Here is a 19,590-nt window from a genome sequence, read left to right on the forward strand (position 1 = left end):
ATGCCAAGCCAACTTTGACAGAAACGCCAAGACTAATTGCCAAAATCCTGAAAGGATATTCACGGATACCTATGGATACAAGTAACAATTACAAATGCGTAAGCTACTAATATTGGGAGGGTTTGAGTTAGTTGCGAAATATTTAGTCGTATAGAGAAGGGATGTCCCATGAATATCCCGAGTTTGGTGCGGCGGTTGGTTGTGAGCGGAGGGAAGCTTGAATCAGAATATGAATCTGATTAATACCAGCTGCTGTGTACTGCTGTTGGATTTATTCTATCTTAGCTCTTAGCTTTACTTTTCTGCGACACTCTCCATATCTTAGCTCCTATCTCCACCGCTTCTTACGTTGTTGAGCTGCTCTGCCTTCTTTCTGGCCTTGTAGGGCCGTTCTGGTCGTGCGGCTCTGGGCGTAGCTCACATCCGCAAGCACGGCCGGTTCGTTTCAGAATTTAGTGTTGTTAGGGCTGGACACTATACTGCCACACTAACCCAGGGGATATTGATACGATATCAACGACATTCACTGGTGAATCTCGTATCGTATCACCTTAGTCACTACTACGTGAGCCTTGTCAAGGGTGCGGATTCGAAACCCCTGGTACCTCTGTTCATTCTGAGCCGCATAAGCGATAACAAGGGCGAGAGTCTAAAGCGAGGAGTTTAATTGATGTAGATCATCTGGATCTCGCTTGAAACGGCTACACCCTGGCGACCATATTTCCTCCATACTCTGGCCAGGTCACCAGTTACTCAACGTCGACACACTTCTGTCTTTAGGGGTGGATACGATTTGCGATTGATCGTAACCCGTAATCGTATAGTCTAATCGTATAGTCTAATACGATTACTATACGATTGGTTGCAAAGTTTACGATTAACTATACGAGCAATGAAGTTGGTTGCGCGCAAAAAATCTTGTAGTTACATAGACATTTGGGTCTCTAAACCCTAACCAATGATACACCTACTGAACAAAAGGTAATGCCTTCATAATAAGGAATACGATTATTATACGATTACTTTGCAATTTTACACTTCACTACACGATTACTTTACGATTAGAGCTTCATTTTTGCGATTAACTTTACGATAATCTCAAAACTTGACGGTACCGTAATCGTATCCACCCCTAGTCTTACTGACTTGCGTTGCATTACTGGCTATTTCTTATTCTATAACGAAGTGCTGGAATAAAGACGTGTTCAAACAGTGCAAAAATACGCGCTATAAACATCCGTGGTACGTACAGGGTATCTGTTGAACTGTTCCGGTGGTCAGCACCGTTGAATACGCGTTGTTAAAACCGTACGGGTACTTGTGTTGTCTGGGTGTAAACATCAAATTTTTGGGCCACAGACGATTTCTATTGTGATACATATATACACCAAGACGCGACCGCAACCCAATGCCACATCCACCTTAGCCTGCAGAGTCGAGATGTCGGCCACCGTCCTCCTCGGCGAAAGAAGCTGCCCACCCGCCCTGCAAGAAATACGACTTTTTACTTTTGCATCACTGGACTTTCTTCCAGTTCGGAAAATGGATACGTGGACTTAATTTCAGGGACACGAGCAGGAGCACAATCAGCTCATCGTATGGCTTCTTGATACTCGGGTCCGTGGTCGTCATATCTCGAAGCAACTCTCTTCCAACATAAAAGCACAATCGTGCCATAGCCCTTCTGACAAGATATCAAACGTAACATCCACATAGAAATAGGACGGCACGGAAGAAAGTGTGTTCTAAAGAAGAGACAGTCACATTGGAATTGTTCGGCTTGACGAGCTCGAGATTCTCATCGCCGTTCTGAATCATCGTTTCCAACTAATCAACAAGCAACTTTGAACAAGCAAGGGGAACTTCGTAGCTCTGACATATTTTTGGTTTTGGCCCCTTTGAGATTTTTTTTCGGTTTTCAGCTATGTGTGTTGCATCTTCCTTAGCTTGTTCGCCGAGATTAAGTCAGTGTGCCACGAGATATTTAATGTGTACCTAATTGTTTAGACTTGTATACAGATGCAGAATAAAAGTGTATACATAATTCTGTCTTAGAGCTTTCATGATTGTGTTTCTTAGTCACACTATGGAAATTCTCAATAAAATTGGTCGTTTGATCTGTAACAATCTCGCGGAATGATTGCCGAGCATATGCTGCCCACATTTCCTTTCGAATTATTCTCGGTCGCAATCTTGCATGCAGCGCGCTTAGAGAAAATTCGATCGATCTGTTATCACATCCGATTTCAGCTGTTTTCAATATTTCTCTTAGATGACATGGCGCGGATCAAATGTCTTCGGCAACGCTCGGCTTATGGAATTACGCCTATGCCTGAATGAGTGTTTGTATTGATTGTACCTCGCACAGAAGATCTCGATCATTCCGTCTTCAGCTTCGAACCCTCTTTCATTTTTCTGCTCCGTCGCGCTATCATCTAGCACATACGTCTCCAATTCTCAGCCGCAATTTCAGCTTCTCTGAAGACTTGCATAGCATCCGACCTCTCAGTCTGAACAACTGCATGGGCACAAGGGATAAAGGTTCGATGCTCATCGCGAACCATGAAGGTGAACAGGGCTTTTATGGAAGGTGGACGTGTAGACTTGGCCAATAATGGTTAATAAGTATTCGCTGAAGGTCTGAGAGCATAACTAATGCTGGCCACGTAGCGCTTAGCACTGTTAGCGTACGCCCATAATGGCATACGCGGACTTATGCCGTATTGACATGCACGCAACTAGTAACCCGTCATGTGAAGCGCCACACAAGGCTGCTGACAGCTGCTGGCATTGCTCATTAATAATATTATCTTTATTTCGGTCCCGTAAAAGCGAAACGGGTAGAGGCCTATATCCAACGGCTGGTCAGATATAATACGTGATCGTAGCTCGATTTTTGTCTCGGTTACGTTAACGTACAAGCAAGTCCAAGGCCCTTAATTCAAGAGAGGCTGAGGACTACAGAGGCAACAGCCGCAGCACGACCCTGCAGCATGTAGAATGCTGACCCTGTTACCGAGGAATAGTGACCTAGGTCATATTGGGCCTTATCCGTTCCTTAATTGCCATATATTTCAGGTTGGGTTGTCTATCCGAAAGGTTTTGTCACAATAGAAGTCAAGATGATTATTGGGTCCATAGCTCATAGACGACCACCAATAATGGCAACTTGCAGCCTACTGGAGTTTTGAGATGTTTCCGCAAAAGAGGTCAGGCGTTTAGGACTTGACTGTGGCAGTTGTGAAAAGACTTGAACGCAATGTGTATTAGGCTTCTGTTGAGATTCACGGGTGGTGATTAGCCCGTAAAGGCTTAAATAGTACGTGCCGGAAGTGTGATAAATGAGACGCGAAAGTGGGACGCAAATTGTTGCTCTGCATGATGTGGAGTCTCTCAAAACGAATATTTTTGATGGCCGACATAGATTAGGAGCGCTTGCAGGCAAGGGTTTCAGGGTTGTCACCAACTCCGTATTGATTCTGGTAATTGTGATTGTTCTGTCTACAATTCCCTAGCCGCGGGTCCATTGACGTTGGAATGGGTTACCTATCACCTGTTCTTAACACCATTCGGTTCTGCAGTGTTCTCAAACGATAGGGCACCCCATACACTAATTTCTATATTATGACAGCTGCTGATTTCAATTATGCACTTTATCGCTCGGTTCTATGTGGCGTTGTTCTCAAATCATAAACCTAGGTCAGGGCAATAATTGCAGACTTTCAAAGTTCTTGTTCCAGCAATAGTACCAGCAGACCCATTGAAGTAGCCACCTCTGCCTCATACATATTCAGGCAACAGACATTAATGGCGTCTTTCGTCTCGTAAATTTAACATGATACCCTCTGTCAGGCTTTAGCACACCCGCACCATATCGATCGCCTATAATTGGCGCCGGCAGATCTTCGATCGGCTCGACGTCAAACAAAGCGAGTGTGTATACTAATTGTATAACCGCTTCATAAACTGCGAGATATCGTCCAGGGCACTGTCCACTGTCGTTAAGCAAAAACCTCATCAAGAAAATACAGAAGACATACAATATGACCACCGCCGCCCCATGGTGCGTAGGAACGCCACTTATCTACATTGCGGATCAAAATGCCTTGATTCTCCTCTAAAAATCGTTTGCCGATCCATTTCATAGGGTCAGGGTACACCTCTGGATTCCAATGTAACATATTCAGTGGCATCATAAGTATGCTCCCCTCTCGTAACCTTACGTTTTTTGAGTCGTCTTCAGATTTGTTCGCGACTTTGAGTGTGAGATCGTGCGTTACTAGTCGTGATGATAAGATATTTGTGTTCAGCCTCATAGTCTCTTTAAAACACGACATAATCAACGGATCTTCCATCAGTGCAGTCCACTCAAACTCGTCCGACTCAGGATCATAATGTTTCGTAATTATTCCCTCTATTTCGGTCTTTAGTCCCGCATCTGCAACTATATTCGCTAATACCCAGAACGCAGCCGGAACAGAGTTCGATTTGGAAGCAAAGATTATCGCGAAGAAATACCCTGCGAAATCAGCGGGAGACTTGTGCGTGCTGGCCATGAAGATGTCGTATAACGAGCGTACCAGAACTGAGGATTGCGATACGCGATGAGGGTCCATGAAGAAAGAACCTAGTTCGTCCAGCACTTTCTCCCGCGCCTTGTATCCTTCTCTGTTCAAAAATCGAGGATATCGTTTGAGGAACTTTGTAATGTCGTCTTCGAAGCGGATGTACGGTTGATAAATTTTTTCGAATGGAAATCCCAACCCGAACAGAGCTCTTGCTGAGCTGTAGTACACGTTATGTCGACAATACTCATACAAGTCGATAACTTCGTCATTACTGTTCGCGTATCGTGAGTTGTCATCGACCAGACTGAGATACGTCGCTTGTAACGTCTTAGTGATGTCTGCGAGCAACGGTTTTGAGCTCAGGACAGCTACAACTTTCTTCGCAAGATGGTCTAGAAATTCGAAATCGGCAGCTACGGATTTGGTGTATCCGAAGAGCGATTGCAATATGTATTGCATGAAGAGCCCCAGCGATAGAGAGCTTGTGTTGCTCCATGCTTGTCGGTTGCCGAAAATCGGATCCCAAAGGAATGTCATTCGTTGGCCGGCGACATAGACTGTAAAGATCCGCCCATATTTATGTTGGAGGCTACGTAGGAGTGGCTGCGGGTCCCTCGCGAATGAGAATGCTGAACCTAGACAAGGAATAGGGCCCTTAATGAATGGTGGCTCATCATTTCCCGCAGACAGAAGGACGTGTTGCAAGGTTAGGCCAGTAACGATTATAGCCACGACAGCCGCAATTAATTCGAGACTTAACATATTTCTGGTAGTCGAGCAGTAAGTGAGTGAGGGATGAGGTCTACATCCAGACTCACAGGGGCCCGTATATAAGCGCACCGACTGTTCCCTGTGGCCGGCAGCGAGGCAAAAACCGTACGCACTAAAATTTCACGTGTGAAGATGCAGAAGCTCGAATTTGACGTAGCACAGCGTACGGTTTTGGCGCCCCACGTTTAGACATTTAAGATATCACCGATCACTCCTTCACCAAAACGATAATGCCGACTCTAGTGCTGAAATATACGGGAATTATATTATTTTCAAGTACAATTCCTCAATAAATAAATACGGGCATTAAAACTGAAGAGAGATGGCTGGGTAATGGCATCGACTTCTACCTCTATAGGAAGTAATCTGTAGCAACTCTGATCGTTCGACAGACCAGTAGAATAAAAACCTAAAATTGTATGGGACACTCCGACAGATTGTTAAAGCGAGTAAGTGGCACGGTCCACTAACCGATATGGTTTAGCAAAGGCAGTCTATCGCAGTGACTTCGGCGGCACAATGGAGTGACTACGATTGTTCTGCATAGTGAGTAGCTACCACAGATGCCTTAGGTCGGGAGGGACAAACCCCTCCTTATATACACGACCAGAGTGAAAGAGAACATGTGTGAGAACCAAAAGTAGACAACTAAGAACAGATCACTAAAATTGCTCCCTCGGGCCTGTCGTTGACCCGTCGCAAACGAAAGTAATATCCTGTGCAGTCGAACACGTCATTCCTGAGAATCATTGAAGTTCGCCTCTGCAATTCCTGGTCTCCACTTTGTACGCAAGTCGCCACGGAGATATCGTTCTTGATTAAAAAGGTCGACAGGAGTGTCACTTTCATCCTCGGTGATTGAACAGCAACATCACACCTAAGATTGTCATGCTGCTCCAGAAACGATGAGACGGCTTCAAAATGGCCTCATGAGTCGCGTAGCTCTCATTGAGGTCAAATTCAGCGCGCTGCGATTCGCGTTTCGCTAGCAACTAGTTAGTAGTGAACATGCTCTCTTCCAGCACACAAAACAAACTGACACTCACACAACTACAGGTTGCTATGACCTCTATACATGCTTGAGACTTTGCCTTCTGGAGGAAAATGCGTTCGAGTTAAAATGTTAGAATCTCTCCCATGTCCCCAATCACAATGTTTAACTTGGGGAAGCAATCAAAGAGCCCACTGGCGAATAACTTCAGGATATGAAGCCCGGTTTCGGTATACCAAGCCCAGCCATAAGCACTCAAAGCCATAGCGAACGAATCGCTGTAGTTCCCTTGAATTGTCAACCATAGAACCGCTACAAACGAGGGGTGAATATAGATCGGGCCATTTAACTCCTGCGCTTTCTCGAAGACTGACCAGAAGCGCTCGTCATCGTAGAATTGCCCATTCAGATGATTGTCCACCAAGGCACCAACAAAGCCCGGCTTCTTCACACAACACTCCAGCTCCTTCGCGGCGGTAGCAGGCTCGCTCATCGGGAGCATAGCAAAACCCCCCAATCGAGTTGGGTTCCGGGAAACGGCAGAGGCCAGGTCATCGTTAGCTGCCGAACAGACGGGTGGCGATAGGTTACCAGGACCAAGGGAAATACTCCTCGGACACGGAAGACTCCATCACACCCAGAATATTTGTCTGCACAATATCCGTGACAGATGGATAACTTCAATCCCGCATGGCTCGAGTTGACGAAACGCCGAGTTTTCTAGGCGCCGATACGATCCGGCGGTACGAGCGGGGTCATGGAGGCGGACATGAGTCGTCATTAATAAGGAAAGAGCAGGTGAATGCCAGGAGCAAGGGTGGGAAAGTTTGCGTCATAGCGATCGCTGATCAGACGTTTACTTCGCAGAGGGCCGGTGCGTATAAAATTGAGGCAGCGCTCTGGGTAGTGTAATCATCACAGATTCCGGCAACTCCTCTAAATAGTTCAATGCGTACATCGGGCATTTCAGGCTTCCATTAGAGTCAGAAAAGCTGTAATTCAAATATCCGGCGAGAACTCACACATTAAGCTCACAAAATATTTGTAAAATACTGTTTGAGTAGGCGACATGTGGAATGTGTGTAGCACGATTGCTTGAAGCTTTGACATCTCGCTTACGTATGCTGCTGTCTGTCAAAATCCTGATGAATACAACGCGGCCAATTGTGGTTACAAGCCATTCTCACCCACTTCGCCTTCAGCGTATTGGCATATCTCGATTTGGGTCGCAATATTATTCCGATTACGTCATGAGTCTCGTTTATGCCGAACCCGATCCACAATCAGCCAGGGCGAGGCGCGCCTCACGGAGCGTGGCGCCGACCACTCCTCCTTCCGACAAGAGCCAGCGGAGTCACAGAAAACTCCCACGAAATGCCACAAGAGTTACAGCTAAGAGAAAGGCCATGGGCAACAAACCGGCGATCCAGGTTCGTGAGTGAAAATTTCGGGTAACATTTATTATAGTAAGGAATTGGCTACATGGATGAGCAAAACAATTCAAGAGTTGTAATGCTTCCCTCCAAACTAAATTTGTGCGACAGCCGCAATGCAATGAATGCATCCGTACGCATGGTGTAGACAAACGCGATCAGAATAATGCCGACGACGTTCTCCTACTTAACTGTGTTGGTGACTGAGGTACACATAGGGCTGCACATGAATGAAGAAACTTACCTTATTCGTATTCGATTAATTTACGAATAGAAGTGATTGTACTCGTATTCGCATTAGTAAGCAAGAAATCGTCAGTGAAAATCGTATTCGATATTCGCGTACGAATATATTCACTATTCGTGGACACCCCTAGTGATAATAAAATGTGTATCTTTAAGCTCGCGATAAGAACTGCAAACTGTGGCCAAACCAACGTTAGTCGTCGTGAAACATGATGGGTTCAGACGACAGCGTCAGAATCTATAACCGCCCAAGCGTTGTGTGTAACTGTGACCCTAGCCCTAACAGAGGACTTGATTTGCTAGTCTTACGGAGGAAGCTGGAGAATATGAGGCGTCTGGTGTTGCTGCGAGATGGATATCAATCTCAGTATATTAGTACTATCTAGGATTTATGAATCATACGATAATATTCTTACGAGTACGAATATTATAAGAATATTATATAAGCAGCCGAAGGTAATTTATTGGTATCCGATGCGAATTATTCGTGAAGTCGTTTTTGTGTGCAGCTCTATCAGGTTCATGCTGTCGTTGGATTATTGGTAACGAATTTTTGCATAGATCAGTCGGGGTTAAGGCAACGAGTTACTGAGTGTTCTCAGAACGCTCGGGTGTAAGCAGCGGGCCACTTTCGGTGCGAGTGAAGAGCCACGTTGGTTTTGCGGCCCAATTGTGTTCAATCGAACCATATTCAATGGGCTATTTGTTCTAAGTATGGCGAGTAGAACATCCCCGATAAAATCATATTGCCAGCATCTCTCCATCGGCGTCGCAAGTTCATTTAACTCTGGAATTCAGTTCAGCGGAGGTGTTGCGCAACATGTTGGAAGGCATGTCTTTGACGGCACAAATGCATGCCGAATGCTTCTCATTCTCTGTCACTGGTCGGCCGCTGCCGTGAAAAGGCAAAGGAGTCTGCTGAACCTTGCCAAACCCTATGCCCTACTTTAACAGTGTTAAACTAACTAATCTTGTACAGTCATCCATGCGCATTATCGCCTAGTAGGCGATATCCTATCGTATTTTATGCGATATGGGCAATAGATTAAATACGCGATAATATCGCCAGAATTTTCGGACAGGCGATACGATATGCGTTATGGTCAAAATCTAGGGCTGGACACGATATCGCCTACGAGACGATATCGCCAGGGAAAATTCTTGGCGATATTTTGAGCGATAATATCGCCTAAAATATCCCGTAAGGCGATGCGATATACGATATGCTGGGTGAATATAGTATCGTATCGCCTCAAAGCGCACGTGACTCTCTTGCTGTACTCACATCGGCGACTTTTAAGACCTTGACCCTACTTTTTTAACACATTTTGCCACTTTGCAGCTTGAAAACAATGAACATTAATTCTTTGAATTATATAATGTTGGAAACATTACCGAAAACTGCATCAGGCATGTCATGGCCCTCTTTAGTTCTATTTCTATTGCCAAAAAAAGCGTACAAGAAAATGAAAGAGAATAATAGGAAGATTTTAGTTCCCATATGTACATATAGAGAAAGGCAAAAACGAGGAGGAGGAAAAGAGCAAGGTGAAAATGTTGCCAACCCTTCGTGTACTGTTGACAACGACGACAGGCGCTAAGCGTCCTCAAAGGCGTACCCGTCTCTCAGCAACATGAGCATTCTCATAGTTTCTGGACACATAGAATGTCTTCTGAGACGTATTAGGTCCCGTCCTTTGTTGAATACTCTCTCCACGGCAACTTCCGATGCCGGAATTGCAAGGTAATCCCAGGCTGCTAATGCGATCCGAGGGAATTCTTCTTGATGAGCTTTCCACCAAGCACAGAGCCAGTTCTTTTCATTCAACACTACTCCGGTATGCCATCCGAGGGAATTCTTCTTGATGAGCTCTCCACCAAGCACAGAGCCAGTTCTTTTCATTCAACACTACTCCTGTAATGTCAATGGTTTCACTTTTAAAATATCGATCGATATCGGATTGCTGCTCTCTTTTAGGCTGCAGTCGTTGCAACATTCTAGCCTCTAAACTAGACTGTCTCTCTAATGAATCGTGAGCTGGTTTCTGCTCTACTCTCTATGAAGTCTCTCCTTGATTTCGTTCACAACAAATTCACCATCTTCGCCAAGCTCTTTTTGCAACAGGCCTGCTTTAACGCGCGGATCTAGCATCACCGCTGCGTAATAGGTGTCCGATTCATCCATAAACGTGTAATACTTCTGGTACTTAGCCAATCCGGCTTCAACGGCAGCAGCAATATCTGCATTGAGTTCGGAGAATTCATCCTTACATTCAGCTGCATCCTGTAGAAGGTCCGAGAGCTCGTAATAGATGCTAAGTGCGAGACTGATCTGTGGCGTACCACTTGACACTAGCAATGTGAACTCGTTAAATCTCGTAAGCACTTTATGTATTTGTTGCAAGTACTTCCAGTCTTCCAAGGAAAAGCGAGGAATCTGATTCTGTAATCGAATAAACTATTCGATCTGCCTCTTTGAAGCGAGTCCATCGTCTAGCATTTGGTAGGTGGAGTTCCACCGGTTGTCAACGTCATAAGAAATAAGCTTATCTCGCAAGCCATTAATTTTACATATGTTCTTCCAGCTCTGTTTTCGTTGGGGAGTGCTAGCAACCCACAGAGCTAGAATTCGGAGGCGCGCCATCCCAGACTGTGGTCCGATCTCTTTCCCCTCTCGGAGTTTATCACATGCCTCGCTTGCGCTGTTGACGTCGCCTGATTTCAAAACTGAGAGTATTTCCTTGAAGATTAAGAATATGCGCCAGACAGCGTATATAGCTATCAAGGCCATGAAATCGTAGGGTATTATTGTCCGACATGGTGCTGTCTGTTGCAAGTCTCGTCAAGAGATTGAAATGGAGTTCTGAGACTAATGTCTCATTATTGCTCGCATTGTCGGCAGTAATTGTCAAGAGCTTGTACTCCAGGTCATGCTCTATGGTTTTCTGTCATTTCTGCCAAATTTTCACCGGTATGTGCCCCTTCAATCTCCCTAAACTCAAGAAGACGTTCTTGGTACTCAATTCTTGATTTAGCCAGTGGCCTATAACCGCGAGAACTGCGATAGAATATTTGCTTGTCCAGACATCCAGGGAAAGTGCAGTTGTATTGCAGGTTGCGGCTAATTCCTCTTTCAGTTTTAACCGGTATTGCACAAACTCCGATTCAATGCGACGTTGTAGAGTGCGTCGAGATCCAAACGGTAATGTAACTCCAGAGAGATCTGCAAACATTGCGCGAAATGTAGGTCTTTCTATAACTGTAAACGGCTGCAACTCTCTAATCGTCCATCGGAGGAGATTTCTTTCAAGCACTGCCTGATGAGAGAGCTCAGCTCTGCGTTTCCAAATAGCAATAATTGATCTTTGTCCGGGAGGCGAAACACTAACGCCATTTGTAATACCATGCTTTTGCAGATGAAGCTTCATATTACTGGTCGATGTCCTTCTAACTGAATTGAAGGTCTTCCAGTCGCAGCCAGGCTGCTGACAGCGAATTTCTTTATCAACTTCCAATTTCTCACACCTCTTATTGATGAATTGGTTATTGTGGTTGGGTAATACTGTAACGCTGAAGTATGCCCAGAGCCACTCAGTAACAGATCTAGCTCGGGATCTCTGACGTGCTGGATGTACTTTCGGCAACTGACGTGTCTTCTAGTACCTGAGAAACTGATTCTGCAGGTAAGACGCCTGTTCCTGCCACGTTGTCGACAGATCCATCAATCGTTGATTCTGAATCCAATCGAGGTACTTTAAAAAGTCGATCTTCAGGCTCTGCTTCTTCATCACTACCGTCATTGAGGAGGTAATAGTCGACTTCGGGACGCAAACGGGGATGAAGATTTTCCGGCTCGTGACTTGTACGTGGACCGCGGAGGGATCTGTTAGACATTGGGATATGATGTAGAGATGCGGATAGCTTTGATAGCCAAGTTCTATTAAAACTTGATGTCCTACTTCAATAGAGTTGAATTGATGATATCCACAGGAGGTTTCGACCTCTACTTATACTTCTAATGCTCGATTGGTCACCACATTACCCTCACCCTGTATCGCCAATTTGGCGATATGGTATCGCATTTTGGACGATATAGGCGATACGATATCGCCTACTCGGCGATAAAATGGGCGATAATATCGCCAGACTTTTTCTGCCCGGCGATACGATATGCGATATGGGCAAACCCCGGCGATATCGTATCGTGTCCAGCCCTATCAAAATCTGCCGATATCGTATCGCATCCAGCCTTTGACCAGAAAAGTCGTTATGACAGGAAATTACTCTTAAAGAGGTTAGTGTAGTTCATCCTAAACGTTTGAGATGCATCTCAACATTAAGGTTAAGGGTTAGTCTCCAAATGCGGTGCATGGCCGGTTGGCTATCTGCAAGGATCCCAGTTAGTACGCCCAAAAATATGCACGTACGATAGTTAGAACGAACTGTAGCTTCAAATATATTATCAATAGTACTGAAAACGATTGTGCGCCGTGTACTGTCGGGGGTATCAAAATGAGCTAGACAACAAACTTATCCAGTCCATGCGCGGTATAAACCAATACTTTAGAACGAGTTTGCTAATCATACTTGCTATTTTACGGCTACCTTTCTACCATCCTTACCCTCTCAGGGCACGGCCACGACAGAAGTGTCATTTTTTTCGCTCGCTCTCGTTTGGGCAAAATCGCGTTCAAAATCTCGGTCGTGCTTGCGCTAGTCACAACTTGCCAGAACAATAGTTTCAGACTGAGTGACAAATCCGAAACATGCTGCGCCAGTTCACGTTAGCTTATCAAGCCTCTATGGCAGACTATCGCAATTGATGCGCAGGCTTAATTTCGTCACACATGTCTGTTTTGTCTGCAGCCACAATGGATTAAATCAGCTCCCTGGCACTCATTCTAAAGATGCTTGTGGCTTATTTAAAGAGAGTGACATCGTCCGCCATATGCGGAAGAAACGTCTGAAAATGAAGATAAAAATCAGTAATTTATTGTTGAGCGCTCTACTTGTATTCGGAGGCGGCGCACTTCACGCATTTTCCACAACCAACGGCTTGTACACTCTAGTCAATCGGCTGGTTGATAAGCGCGAATTACCAGACCGAAATTTGTCTCTGACTTATGACAAGACCTTTATTAGCTACGCGGCCGTGGATGACTTGCTCCGAGGCTTGATTACCTTTTTTTTGGCCAATTGCGAATGGTAGTCACGCTGGCTTGTCGCTGTTGAGTTTCTTGTTTGCTGGTCAAACAGTTGCCTCCTGGGCACTGACGATGCTCGAGGGTATTCGGAAAGGGAATAGAGGCTATCTTATTTCCTTGTGAGTCTCAAGCTGCTTCTGGAAACCCTGCGTAAATAAAATCTGACTGACTTAGTACAACGGTCTACGGACTTCTCATTCAGACGATGGGATTTGCATTGGCTGGCCCCTTATACCTCCTTATTCACCTCAGCACCTCACCGACCGTGACGTCGAAATCAAGCGGTATAGCAATCGACAAAAGTGATCTGAGAGCACTGCCCTTGAGTGTGGTCACTGGATTCATTCTTCCTTCGACGTTGATGTCTTTGAATGCCTCATCTACTTTCAATACTCATGGAAAAGTCGTTACAATATTGCTCTGGCAGTTGTTTCCTGTATGGTGTTCCATTGCATTATGGGTGTGGAAAGCAGTGCTCGATAGCTCGCATCTGGGTTCTCTATATTCGTGGTCATCAGCCACTCCGCGTACTTATCTCCGGTTGGTATACATCGTCACCCTGTCAATTGCGGCTCTAGCATATATTGCTACAATGACACTGTCAGTATCAGCATATCTCTTTCCAGGGTTGTTTGCTCCCGAATGCAGCGATCTCATTATGTTCGGTCACCTCTTCGTGCCAACCTCACCCTTTTCTGCTACCCAGGCTCTATCGGTTGTTCAAGGTGCTTACTGGTTTATGCAGTGGGATTTCATTGTTTCATCTATTGCATATATCATTTGGGCATTCACCCTGAAAACAGCTGCAATAAAGCAGCACTCAGGTTCAGAATTATCATGGGTTACTACTCTTTGGCAGATTTTGCTGCGGACAGTACTTTTAGGTCCAATGGCTGCGGCGTTGACATTCGTGTGGGAGAGGGACGAGATCGTCTTAAGTAATGATGCCTTTGAAGGACAGAAGAAGGAGGTTTGATAGGACACCCACCCAGGAGTTTACATTTTTTGATACAGCAGCAGTTATGGTGGTCTGTATGTAAGCGGTCCTATGTATTGACTCCTATGTTTTGGAGCGGGGCCTTGTTGGTTGCGACACATCTGCACAACATATTAGTCCAACACGGGGTCTAAGATGCCATTTGAATGTTGTTTAATCGCAAACCAAACGTGGCTAAGTTGCGTCTTTTTTGGATATCCACCAAATCCGACGACGCTGCTGCCTTCAACAGCTTTCACTGTCGAGGGTGCTGCAAAGAATCAAAGAACACGGACAAGACAAGCACGACCCGAAATTGGATTCTCCTAATAGAGGTCGGTTTCGTCCAAAATCAATGGATGTGTGAAGCAGTGTGCGACGGTTGGCCGTGGCCTGTTCTGCAAATTGCGGTCTCGAATTGCGCCTGCACGTAATTATGCTATTCGTCGATACTCGAATATGCAATATCCAGCATTTGCGAATAAAATCATCGAATAATTGTCAGGCGAAAATGTGGATTATAACGAATAACACGTAACTTTATAGGTTCAGGGTTCGACATTTGTACTATTATCTAATGCATGAACCTTATTTTTTGACGGTACCTCACGTTTCATAGTGAGCCGTTCGCCATAGTAAACCACCCTTGTACCCCGCCCACAGAGCACAAAGCATAACCCTTGCATTTCCAATTATGTTAAGAGCGATCAAACTAAGTTCTATTAATTTTAGCATTTGAAAGACCGTGACGTATTTTATTGGGTGATTTATTATGATTTGCTGTAGTTGATGTCTTTTTTGGTGTGGTGGTTGGTCCGAGGGCGCAAAAATTCAGCGACTAAACGAAATGCACCATACAAGTGATGGCATGGACACTTTATATCAGCTCCAGGAGAATTGGGGATTGAGACGTGAACGACAGATGACTTGGGAGGGGTGCGTGGTGAGTTGTCTCGTCGGTTTACGGCGACCTCGGTCCCTGTGGAGTAGTGGTCATGCTCTTCGTCAGCAGGAGAGTACGACGCAAATCGTAACAACGAATGTTGACGCCGTTGGTGACCGCACAAGGGATCTTTATACCGATTCTTGAGGACTCACTCCTCAGTGATTGTAACGACGCTCTGCAATTGCAGTAACTCATTTCAGAATGAGCAGTGGTATTCTTGGGAGAATCAGGAGGGACTTTGCTGTGCGTCGTCATACTTTCCACACCGTTTGCTAGTCTCAGAGACACAGGCCACTGTCCTGTGAGCTGGCCCTGTTCGACTACAGACTAGGATGCGATTCATATCTCGGACCCTGGCGTTCAACCGACAATGACTTGGATCGAGCTTTGGTCTTTGGCAAGCCCTTTCTGTTTCTCCGAACGGACTGTACAAGTTTGTCAAATTCGGGAAGAGTTAACGGTGGATTTTCGCACTCCTCGCGGAGAGAATCAGCTACCACGATGATAATGTCGTCCCGCTCAGAACAATAAGACTCGATGCTCCTCATCCTGACTCTCACATCTGCTCCCTGTTTCCTTATCCTCTACCCAAAAGTATTCTTCTTCAAATTGGTCGCGAGCAGTGACTAGAGATGTTAATCCGAGCCCTGTCCTTTCTCTTCTGATTGTAACGTTGGTAACCGATAGTCGCAGGTAAAAACCGTAACAAACAAGTTATATGATTCCCAATGTCTCCCCCGTCTCTTGGTATCAGCACCATGCTAGCTTCAAGTGCATTCTTCTCGATTGACCATCAGTACGTTTTCGCTCCCAGTCTTCATATTGTTTTGCTCCTATGCTCACCACGGCTACCGGCTTTGTTGAAGCAGCACTTCCAACTGTATACCATTTTATCTTTCCTTTCTCCTTTGCTTTTTCGCTTTTCTCCGTTCCCTTCTGAGCCTATTGGAGTGGTCGTTGTCTGGACGTGGAAGTATCACGGAGGCACCGTTTGGCCGCCAATGTAGGACATACCACATCCCTGTTGTCTCAACTGGGGATTCGATAGACGAACGGTGACATGAGGATCGGGGTCGGGATCATGGGTACTGCTCGTCTGATGAAGCACGTTGCTGTTTCGGTCTGGTGAGCAGAAAATACCGACCCTGCGTCGTTGATAACTTACAGAACGAGAGCTTGATCAAATTCGATGGTTTCTCCGTTTCGGTTAGTGTACCTGAGATTATTGTTGATCCATGCTTGAAATGCATTGTGGTACGCATGCCTGAAATTTTGATCGCAATCTGGGTCGTAGCTGACGTGAACAGTCATTGTAAATTTATAGTGCCTGGTCAACTCAAGGTTTGGCAAAGAAGGTTGTAGATAATTTAGAAGAGCTCACTGGATTTTGAATGGTTTTATGTTCATGAGACAGGTTAAAAAGGGTTAACCACCTTTATATTGGACTCTGGATGGCGGATCAGCCACGCTAAGAATAATTCTGTATTCTTTGAAAACATAGCTCCGTAAATACCCAGACGAGGAGAGCACGCTGCAGCTCGTACTGGACAATTGTACCCTCGCTCGCCGATTGATGTTGAGAGAATGTCTTACCAGTATCGCGGTTCACGTTTATCCAGAGCGGTTATTCTGGCTGTACACGGTAATATTCACCCAAAGATCCCACTCACCGGTCTTTTCCTTGAGACGTACCTGTTAATTCTGGCTCCTGATGTTTTGGGGCAGCGCTCCCAAGAAGTGGCGGATTCTCCTGCTCCTGAGAGTACTTTGTGCCCATAACCTATCGCGCCGCTAAGAACATTTGCAGGGATTGATTAATGCTTACTATAAATAGTAGTCTCCACTTTCCACAGGCCTTGTTGTCTGCTTGGGCGCTTTCTGCAGTCCTAGTAGCCTCATCCAGTCGGTGCATATGCAAATCGGGACACATTGAACAGCACATGATCAGTGGACGAAGCACGTGATTTGGTCCGTATTGTGCTCGATCCCGGCCAGCCGGACAAATAGGCGATCTCCCATCGCGACCATACATGCCCACGCTGGGTCGACACCAATTGCACCAAAAATATCGAAAGAGCTTCGGCTGATCGATTAACCTACAGTATTCAAGCACCTCTTTAATGGACGATGCATGAATCTCTTCGTAAGTTTGATACCGAAGGCTCTCCGGAACGCTCTCGATGTCGACGATAACTTGGGGCAAAATAGGGTGCCTGAGGAGATGCCGCTTAATCACGGTACGAAGAACATTGGCCTGATCTGCGGCACACGGTTTTTTGAGGCCTCTTGAAAGTATCCACTCCGTCTCGTCACACAGAAAGTGCAGATACCGAGGGAGAGCTGCCTTTCGCGTGGATGCTCGAACAGTATCAACTGAATCACCACCTCTGCCTTCTGACTTGCCGCTGATATGTTGACTGATAGCACGCAGGCTATGCCATAGACAAAGATGATGATTGCAATTACTGTTGTTTCTGCCAAAGGCAAGACTTGCCGCAGTGACCTCTATTACGAAATCGATTAGGAATAAAGTACCATAGAGAGAGCTTCATACCTGCGAAGTCCTTGTCGGTATGGATAAATGTCGGCTTCAACCCAGCATTCCGCAATGCCATGAACCACTGTGTCAACCGTGATCCTCTCTTCCCATCTTCTTGAATCCCTCGCGTGTCAATCAGAAGATAGGACAACGGAAGCGACACTAGATCGTGCTCCGCAAGTACACAGTAGAGTTCAAACCCATGCCTGTTCGTACCAAATGTGGAGTCAATGAAGATCTCCGTCATCTTGGCGCGGTTGAACTTCTGACTATCCGTGGAACAAGGCGTAAGAAAGGCCAATGAGATGCCGGGCTCTTGAAGACCGTGGACTAGTTCATATCCATCTTGCTCGGCCACTAGGAGCTGAGCGGATTTAAAATCATCAGCGTCCCTCTGCCAGTCGCCTTTTGTCAGGGAAAGCCAGAAATTGTAGACATGCTGCCTCGTCACTACGTGCGCTTCATATTTCTCAAAATCCAATCCGTTGGTCATTTGGATCAGATTCTGATAAATTTGGCGTGGGGCAAGGTACTTATGCGAGGCAATGTAATTTCGAACCTCACCTGTCATGCGGAACTTCCCCGATTCGGTATGACCAATGTGTTCGTAGATTAATGTTGCGGACGCATTGGCCTGTGAAAAGCTTATCTGAAGTTCGCCCTGGCACTCGAAGTACTCCTTTTGCCCTAAAAGACATTAGACATCTGTTATGACCAAAAGTCGGGGGGGGGAGATAACGGCTTACCAGTGTACCGCTGTATGGATCGCGGACTGCAGGTCTATGTTTGACGGAAGCAGGACAACTAAACCTGTACTTCGCTCCATCACGTCTTTCATGTGCAAGTTGCAAATGAAAATAGTATCCCAAACAATCGAAGATGTCGCTTCGAAGTAACATTACGGCTCTTTTCTGCAAATCGCCGTCCGTAGTTTGCGCGCAGGACGCAATCGAGAAACCATTGTCGACCAAAATGGTCGCGGAGAGGGTCGCTCTTATCCTCAGAGGTTGAAGAGAAGCAGCGTATTCATGACTATCGTGGAGCTTCAAGAATGAGGAAGACTGCTTCAACAAATTCTTCATGTGTCTCGCAACATTTGTCAAGGTCAAAGCCTGCCCGCGTCGGCACGCCAGTTTGATTTTTCGTTCTGCGCTGCAATAGACGATTATGAACATTTGCTCATCTCGAAATCTCGAAGTCATTAAAGACCCACCTTGTGACGACACTTCTGGCAACTTTTAAAAGCTTGACCGTCCACCCCCGTCAACATCTCTGCTAGCTCCTCAAGGGTATCGCAAACGAATCTGCGACGACATGATGGGCACTTGCGACAGTATTGGGAGTCCGTAACGGTTACTTCAACGTTCTCCATAATGCAATCAATAAGTTAAATTAAAATGTACGGCTAGTATATTGGAAGAGTGTAATTGAAGGGGGGAGACACAAGGAGACTGCTGCAAGTTTAGTAAACAAAACGCGTCCCAATTGTTGACGGTAAACAAAAAGTAGGGCAAGGGTTATTGACGATTGCATCTTTTAAAGTTGGAACAGGGTTTCAGGGGGGTATAAAAGGAATAGGTCAAAAGCTTAGTTTAAGTTTTTCATTCGGTACTCTTTGTAGTATGGTGCATCCAGGTTAGTCCCAATAGAGTTAACCCTAACCCTATTGACTACATTTTTCGATTTTTTCCAAATGTGTGAACCTAATTTTACTGGGTACCAGCCACGGAGCCATAACCAACCCAATGAAATCTTTCAACACGCTAATATTATCTCACACTGTATAAGTATCCCACTCGTTTCCTATCGTGCATATAGCACATAGGGCTGTGACGGATGCGGATATCCGCCTAATTTGACCGTATCCGCCATCCGCCATCCGCCATCGCAAGTTTGGCGGATTTACATCCGTCATC

General features: G+C 45.6%; 7 protein-coding genes across 7 annotated transcripts; 2 read left to right on the top strand and 5 right to left on the bottom strand.

The window, feature by feature from the left end:
* Positions 1–3,455: 3,455 nt before the first annotated feature.
* Positions 3,456–5,459, bottom strand: V1508DRAFT_383998 (cytochrome P450). The gene is made up of 2 exons (XM_066937760.1): positions 4,041–5,459; positions 3,456–3,988 (listed from the first exon to the last, which is right to left on the bottom strand). Exons 1-2 carry the CDS (start codon positions 5,328–5,330, stop codon positions 3,791–3,793), a joined length of 1,488 nt encoding a protein of 495 aa, XP_066796985.1. The 5' UTR covers positions 5,331–5,459; the 3' UTR covers positions 3,456–3,790.
* A 473-nt stretch (positions 5,460–5,932) lies between these two features.
* On the bottom strand, positions 5,933–6,588 carry V1508DRAFT_414331 (uncharacterized protein). Its single transcript, XM_066939910.1, has 2 exons — positions 6,386–6,588; positions 5,933–6,324 (listed from the first exon to the last, which is right to left on the bottom strand). The coding sequence occupies exon 2, from the start codon at positions 6,186–6,188 to the stop codon at positions 5,988–5,990; it is 201 nt and encodes a 66-aa protein (XP_066796986.1). The 5' UTR covers positions 6,189–6,324; positions 6,386–6,588; the 3' UTR covers positions 5,933–5,987.
* V1508DRAFT_59243 (uncharacterized protein) lies at positions 6,240–6,926 on the bottom strand. The gene is made up of 2 exons (XM_066942963.1): positions 6,386–6,926; positions 6,240–6,324 (listed from the first exon to the last, which is right to left on the bottom strand). The coding sequence occupies exon 1, from the start codon at positions 6,830–6,832 to the stop codon at positions 6,455–6,457; it is 378 nt and encodes a 125-aa protein (XP_066796987.1). The 5' UTR covers positions 6,833–6,926; the 3' UTR covers positions 6,240–6,324; positions 6,386–6,454.
* A 488-nt stretch (positions 6,927–7,414) lies between these two features.
* On the top strand, positions 7,415–8,342 carry V1508DRAFT_414333 (uncharacterized protein). The gene is made up of 2 exons (XM_066939911.1): positions 7,415–7,946; positions 8,008–8,342. Exon 1 carries the CDS (start codon positions 7,452–7,454, stop codon positions 7,770–7,772), a length of 321 nt encoding a protein of 106 aa, XP_066796988.1. The 5' UTR covers positions 7,415–7,451; the 3' UTR covers positions 7,773–7,946; positions 8,008–8,342.
* A 3,083-nt stretch (positions 8,343–11,425) lies between these two features.
* Positions 11,426–12,212, bottom strand: V1508DRAFT_414338 (uncharacterized protein). The gene is given in 2 exon segments (XM_066939912.1): positions 11,426–12,158; positions 12,175–12,212. 1 exon segment carries the CDS (start codon positions 11,901–11,903, stop codon positions 11,613–11,615), a length of 291 nt encoding a protein of 96 aa, XP_066796989.1. The 5' UTR covers positions 11,904–12,158; positions 12,175–12,212; the 3' UTR covers positions 11,426–11,612.
* An 805-nt stretch (positions 12,213–13,017) lies between these two features.
* Positions 13,018–14,273, top strand: V1508DRAFT_59295 (uncharacterized protein). The gene is made up of 2 exons (XM_066942964.1): positions 13,018–13,332; positions 13,388–14,273. Exons 1-2 carry the CDS (start codon positions 13,286–13,288, stop codon positions 14,187–14,189), a joined length of 849 nt encoding a protein of 282 aa, XP_066796990.1. The 5' UTR covers positions 13,018–13,285; the 3' UTR covers positions 14,190–14,273.
* Positions 14,274–16,680: 2,407 nt separating this feature from the next.
* On the bottom strand, positions 16,681–18,935 carry V1508DRAFT_59325 (uncharacterized protein). Its single transcript, XM_066942965.1, has 4 exons — positions 18,888–18,935; positions 18,421–18,826; positions 17,690–18,353; positions 16,681–17,640 (listed from the first exon to the last, which is right to left on the bottom strand). The coding sequence occupies exons 2-4, from the start codon at positions 18,754–18,756 to the stop codon at positions 16,916–16,918; spliced, it is 1,725 nt and encodes a 574-aa protein (XP_066796991.1). The 5' UTR covers positions 18,757–18,826; positions 18,888–18,935; the 3' UTR covers positions 16,681–16,915.
* Positions 18,936–19,590: the final 655 nt, after the last annotated feature.

This window comes from Lipomyces doorenjongii (assembly GCF_038497915.1).
Source record: "Lipomyces doorenjongii strain NRRL Y-27504 unplaced genomic scaffold V1508scaffold_14, whole genome shotgun sequence".
NCBI classification, from domain to species: domain Eukaryota; kingdom Fungi; phylum Ascomycota; class Lipomycetes; order Lipomycetales; family Lipomycetaceae; genus Lipomyces; species Lipomyces doorenjongii.

What these genes read in the sequence shown, in the direction of transcription:
- V1508DRAFT_414333 (XM_066939911.1), top strand. Translation starts at nt 7,452, where the DNA reads ATGCTGCTGTCTGTCAAAATCCTGATGAATACAACGCGGCCAATTGTG.
- V1508DRAFT_59243 (XM_066942963.1), bottom strand. Translation starts at nt 6,832, where the DNA reads ATGCTCCCGATGAGCGAGCCTGCTACCGCCGCGAAGGAGCTGGAGTGT.
- V1508DRAFT_414338 (XM_066939912.1), bottom strand. Translation starts at nt 11,903, where the DNA reads ATGTCTAACAGATCCCTCCGCGGTCCACGTACAAGTCACGAGCCGGAA.
- V1508DRAFT_383998 (XM_066937760.1), bottom strand. Translation starts at nt 5,330, where the DNA reads ATGTTAAGTCTCGAATTAATTGCGGCTGTCGTGGCTATAATCGTTACT. An exon ending in GGGGCGGCGGTGGTCATATT is followed by an intron (nt 3,989 to 4,040) that starts GTATGTCTTCTG and finishes GACAGTGGACAG; the next exon opens with TGCCCTGGACGATATCTCGC.
- V1508DRAFT_59325 (XM_066942965.1), bottom strand. Translation starts at nt 18,756, where the DNA reads ATGAAGAATTTGTTGAAGCAGTCTTCCTCATTCTTGAAGCTCCACGAT. An exon ending in ATCCATACAGCGGTACACTG is followed by an intron (nt 18,354 to 18,420) that starts GTAAGCCGTTAT and finishes TTAGGGCAAAAG; the next exon opens with GAGTACTTCGAGTGCCAGGG. An exon ending in TACCGACAAGGACTTCGCAG is followed by an intron (nt 17,641 to 17,689) that starts GTATGAAGCTCT and finishes ATTTCGTAATAG; the next exon opens with AGGTCACTGCGGCAAGTCTT.
- V1508DRAFT_59295 (XM_066942964.1), top strand. Translation starts at nt 13,286, where the DNA reads ATGCTCGAGGGTATTCGGAAAGGGAATAGAGGCTATCTTATTTCCTT. An exon ending in AGAGGCTATCTTATTTCCTT is followed by an intron (nt 13,333 to 13,387) that starts GTGAGTCTCAAG and finishes TGACTGACTTAG; the next exon opens with TACAACGGTCTACGGACTTC.
- V1508DRAFT_414331 (XM_066939910.1), bottom strand. Translation starts at nt 6,188, where the DNA reads ATGAAAGTGACACTCCTGTCGACCTTTTTAATCAAGAACGATATCTCC.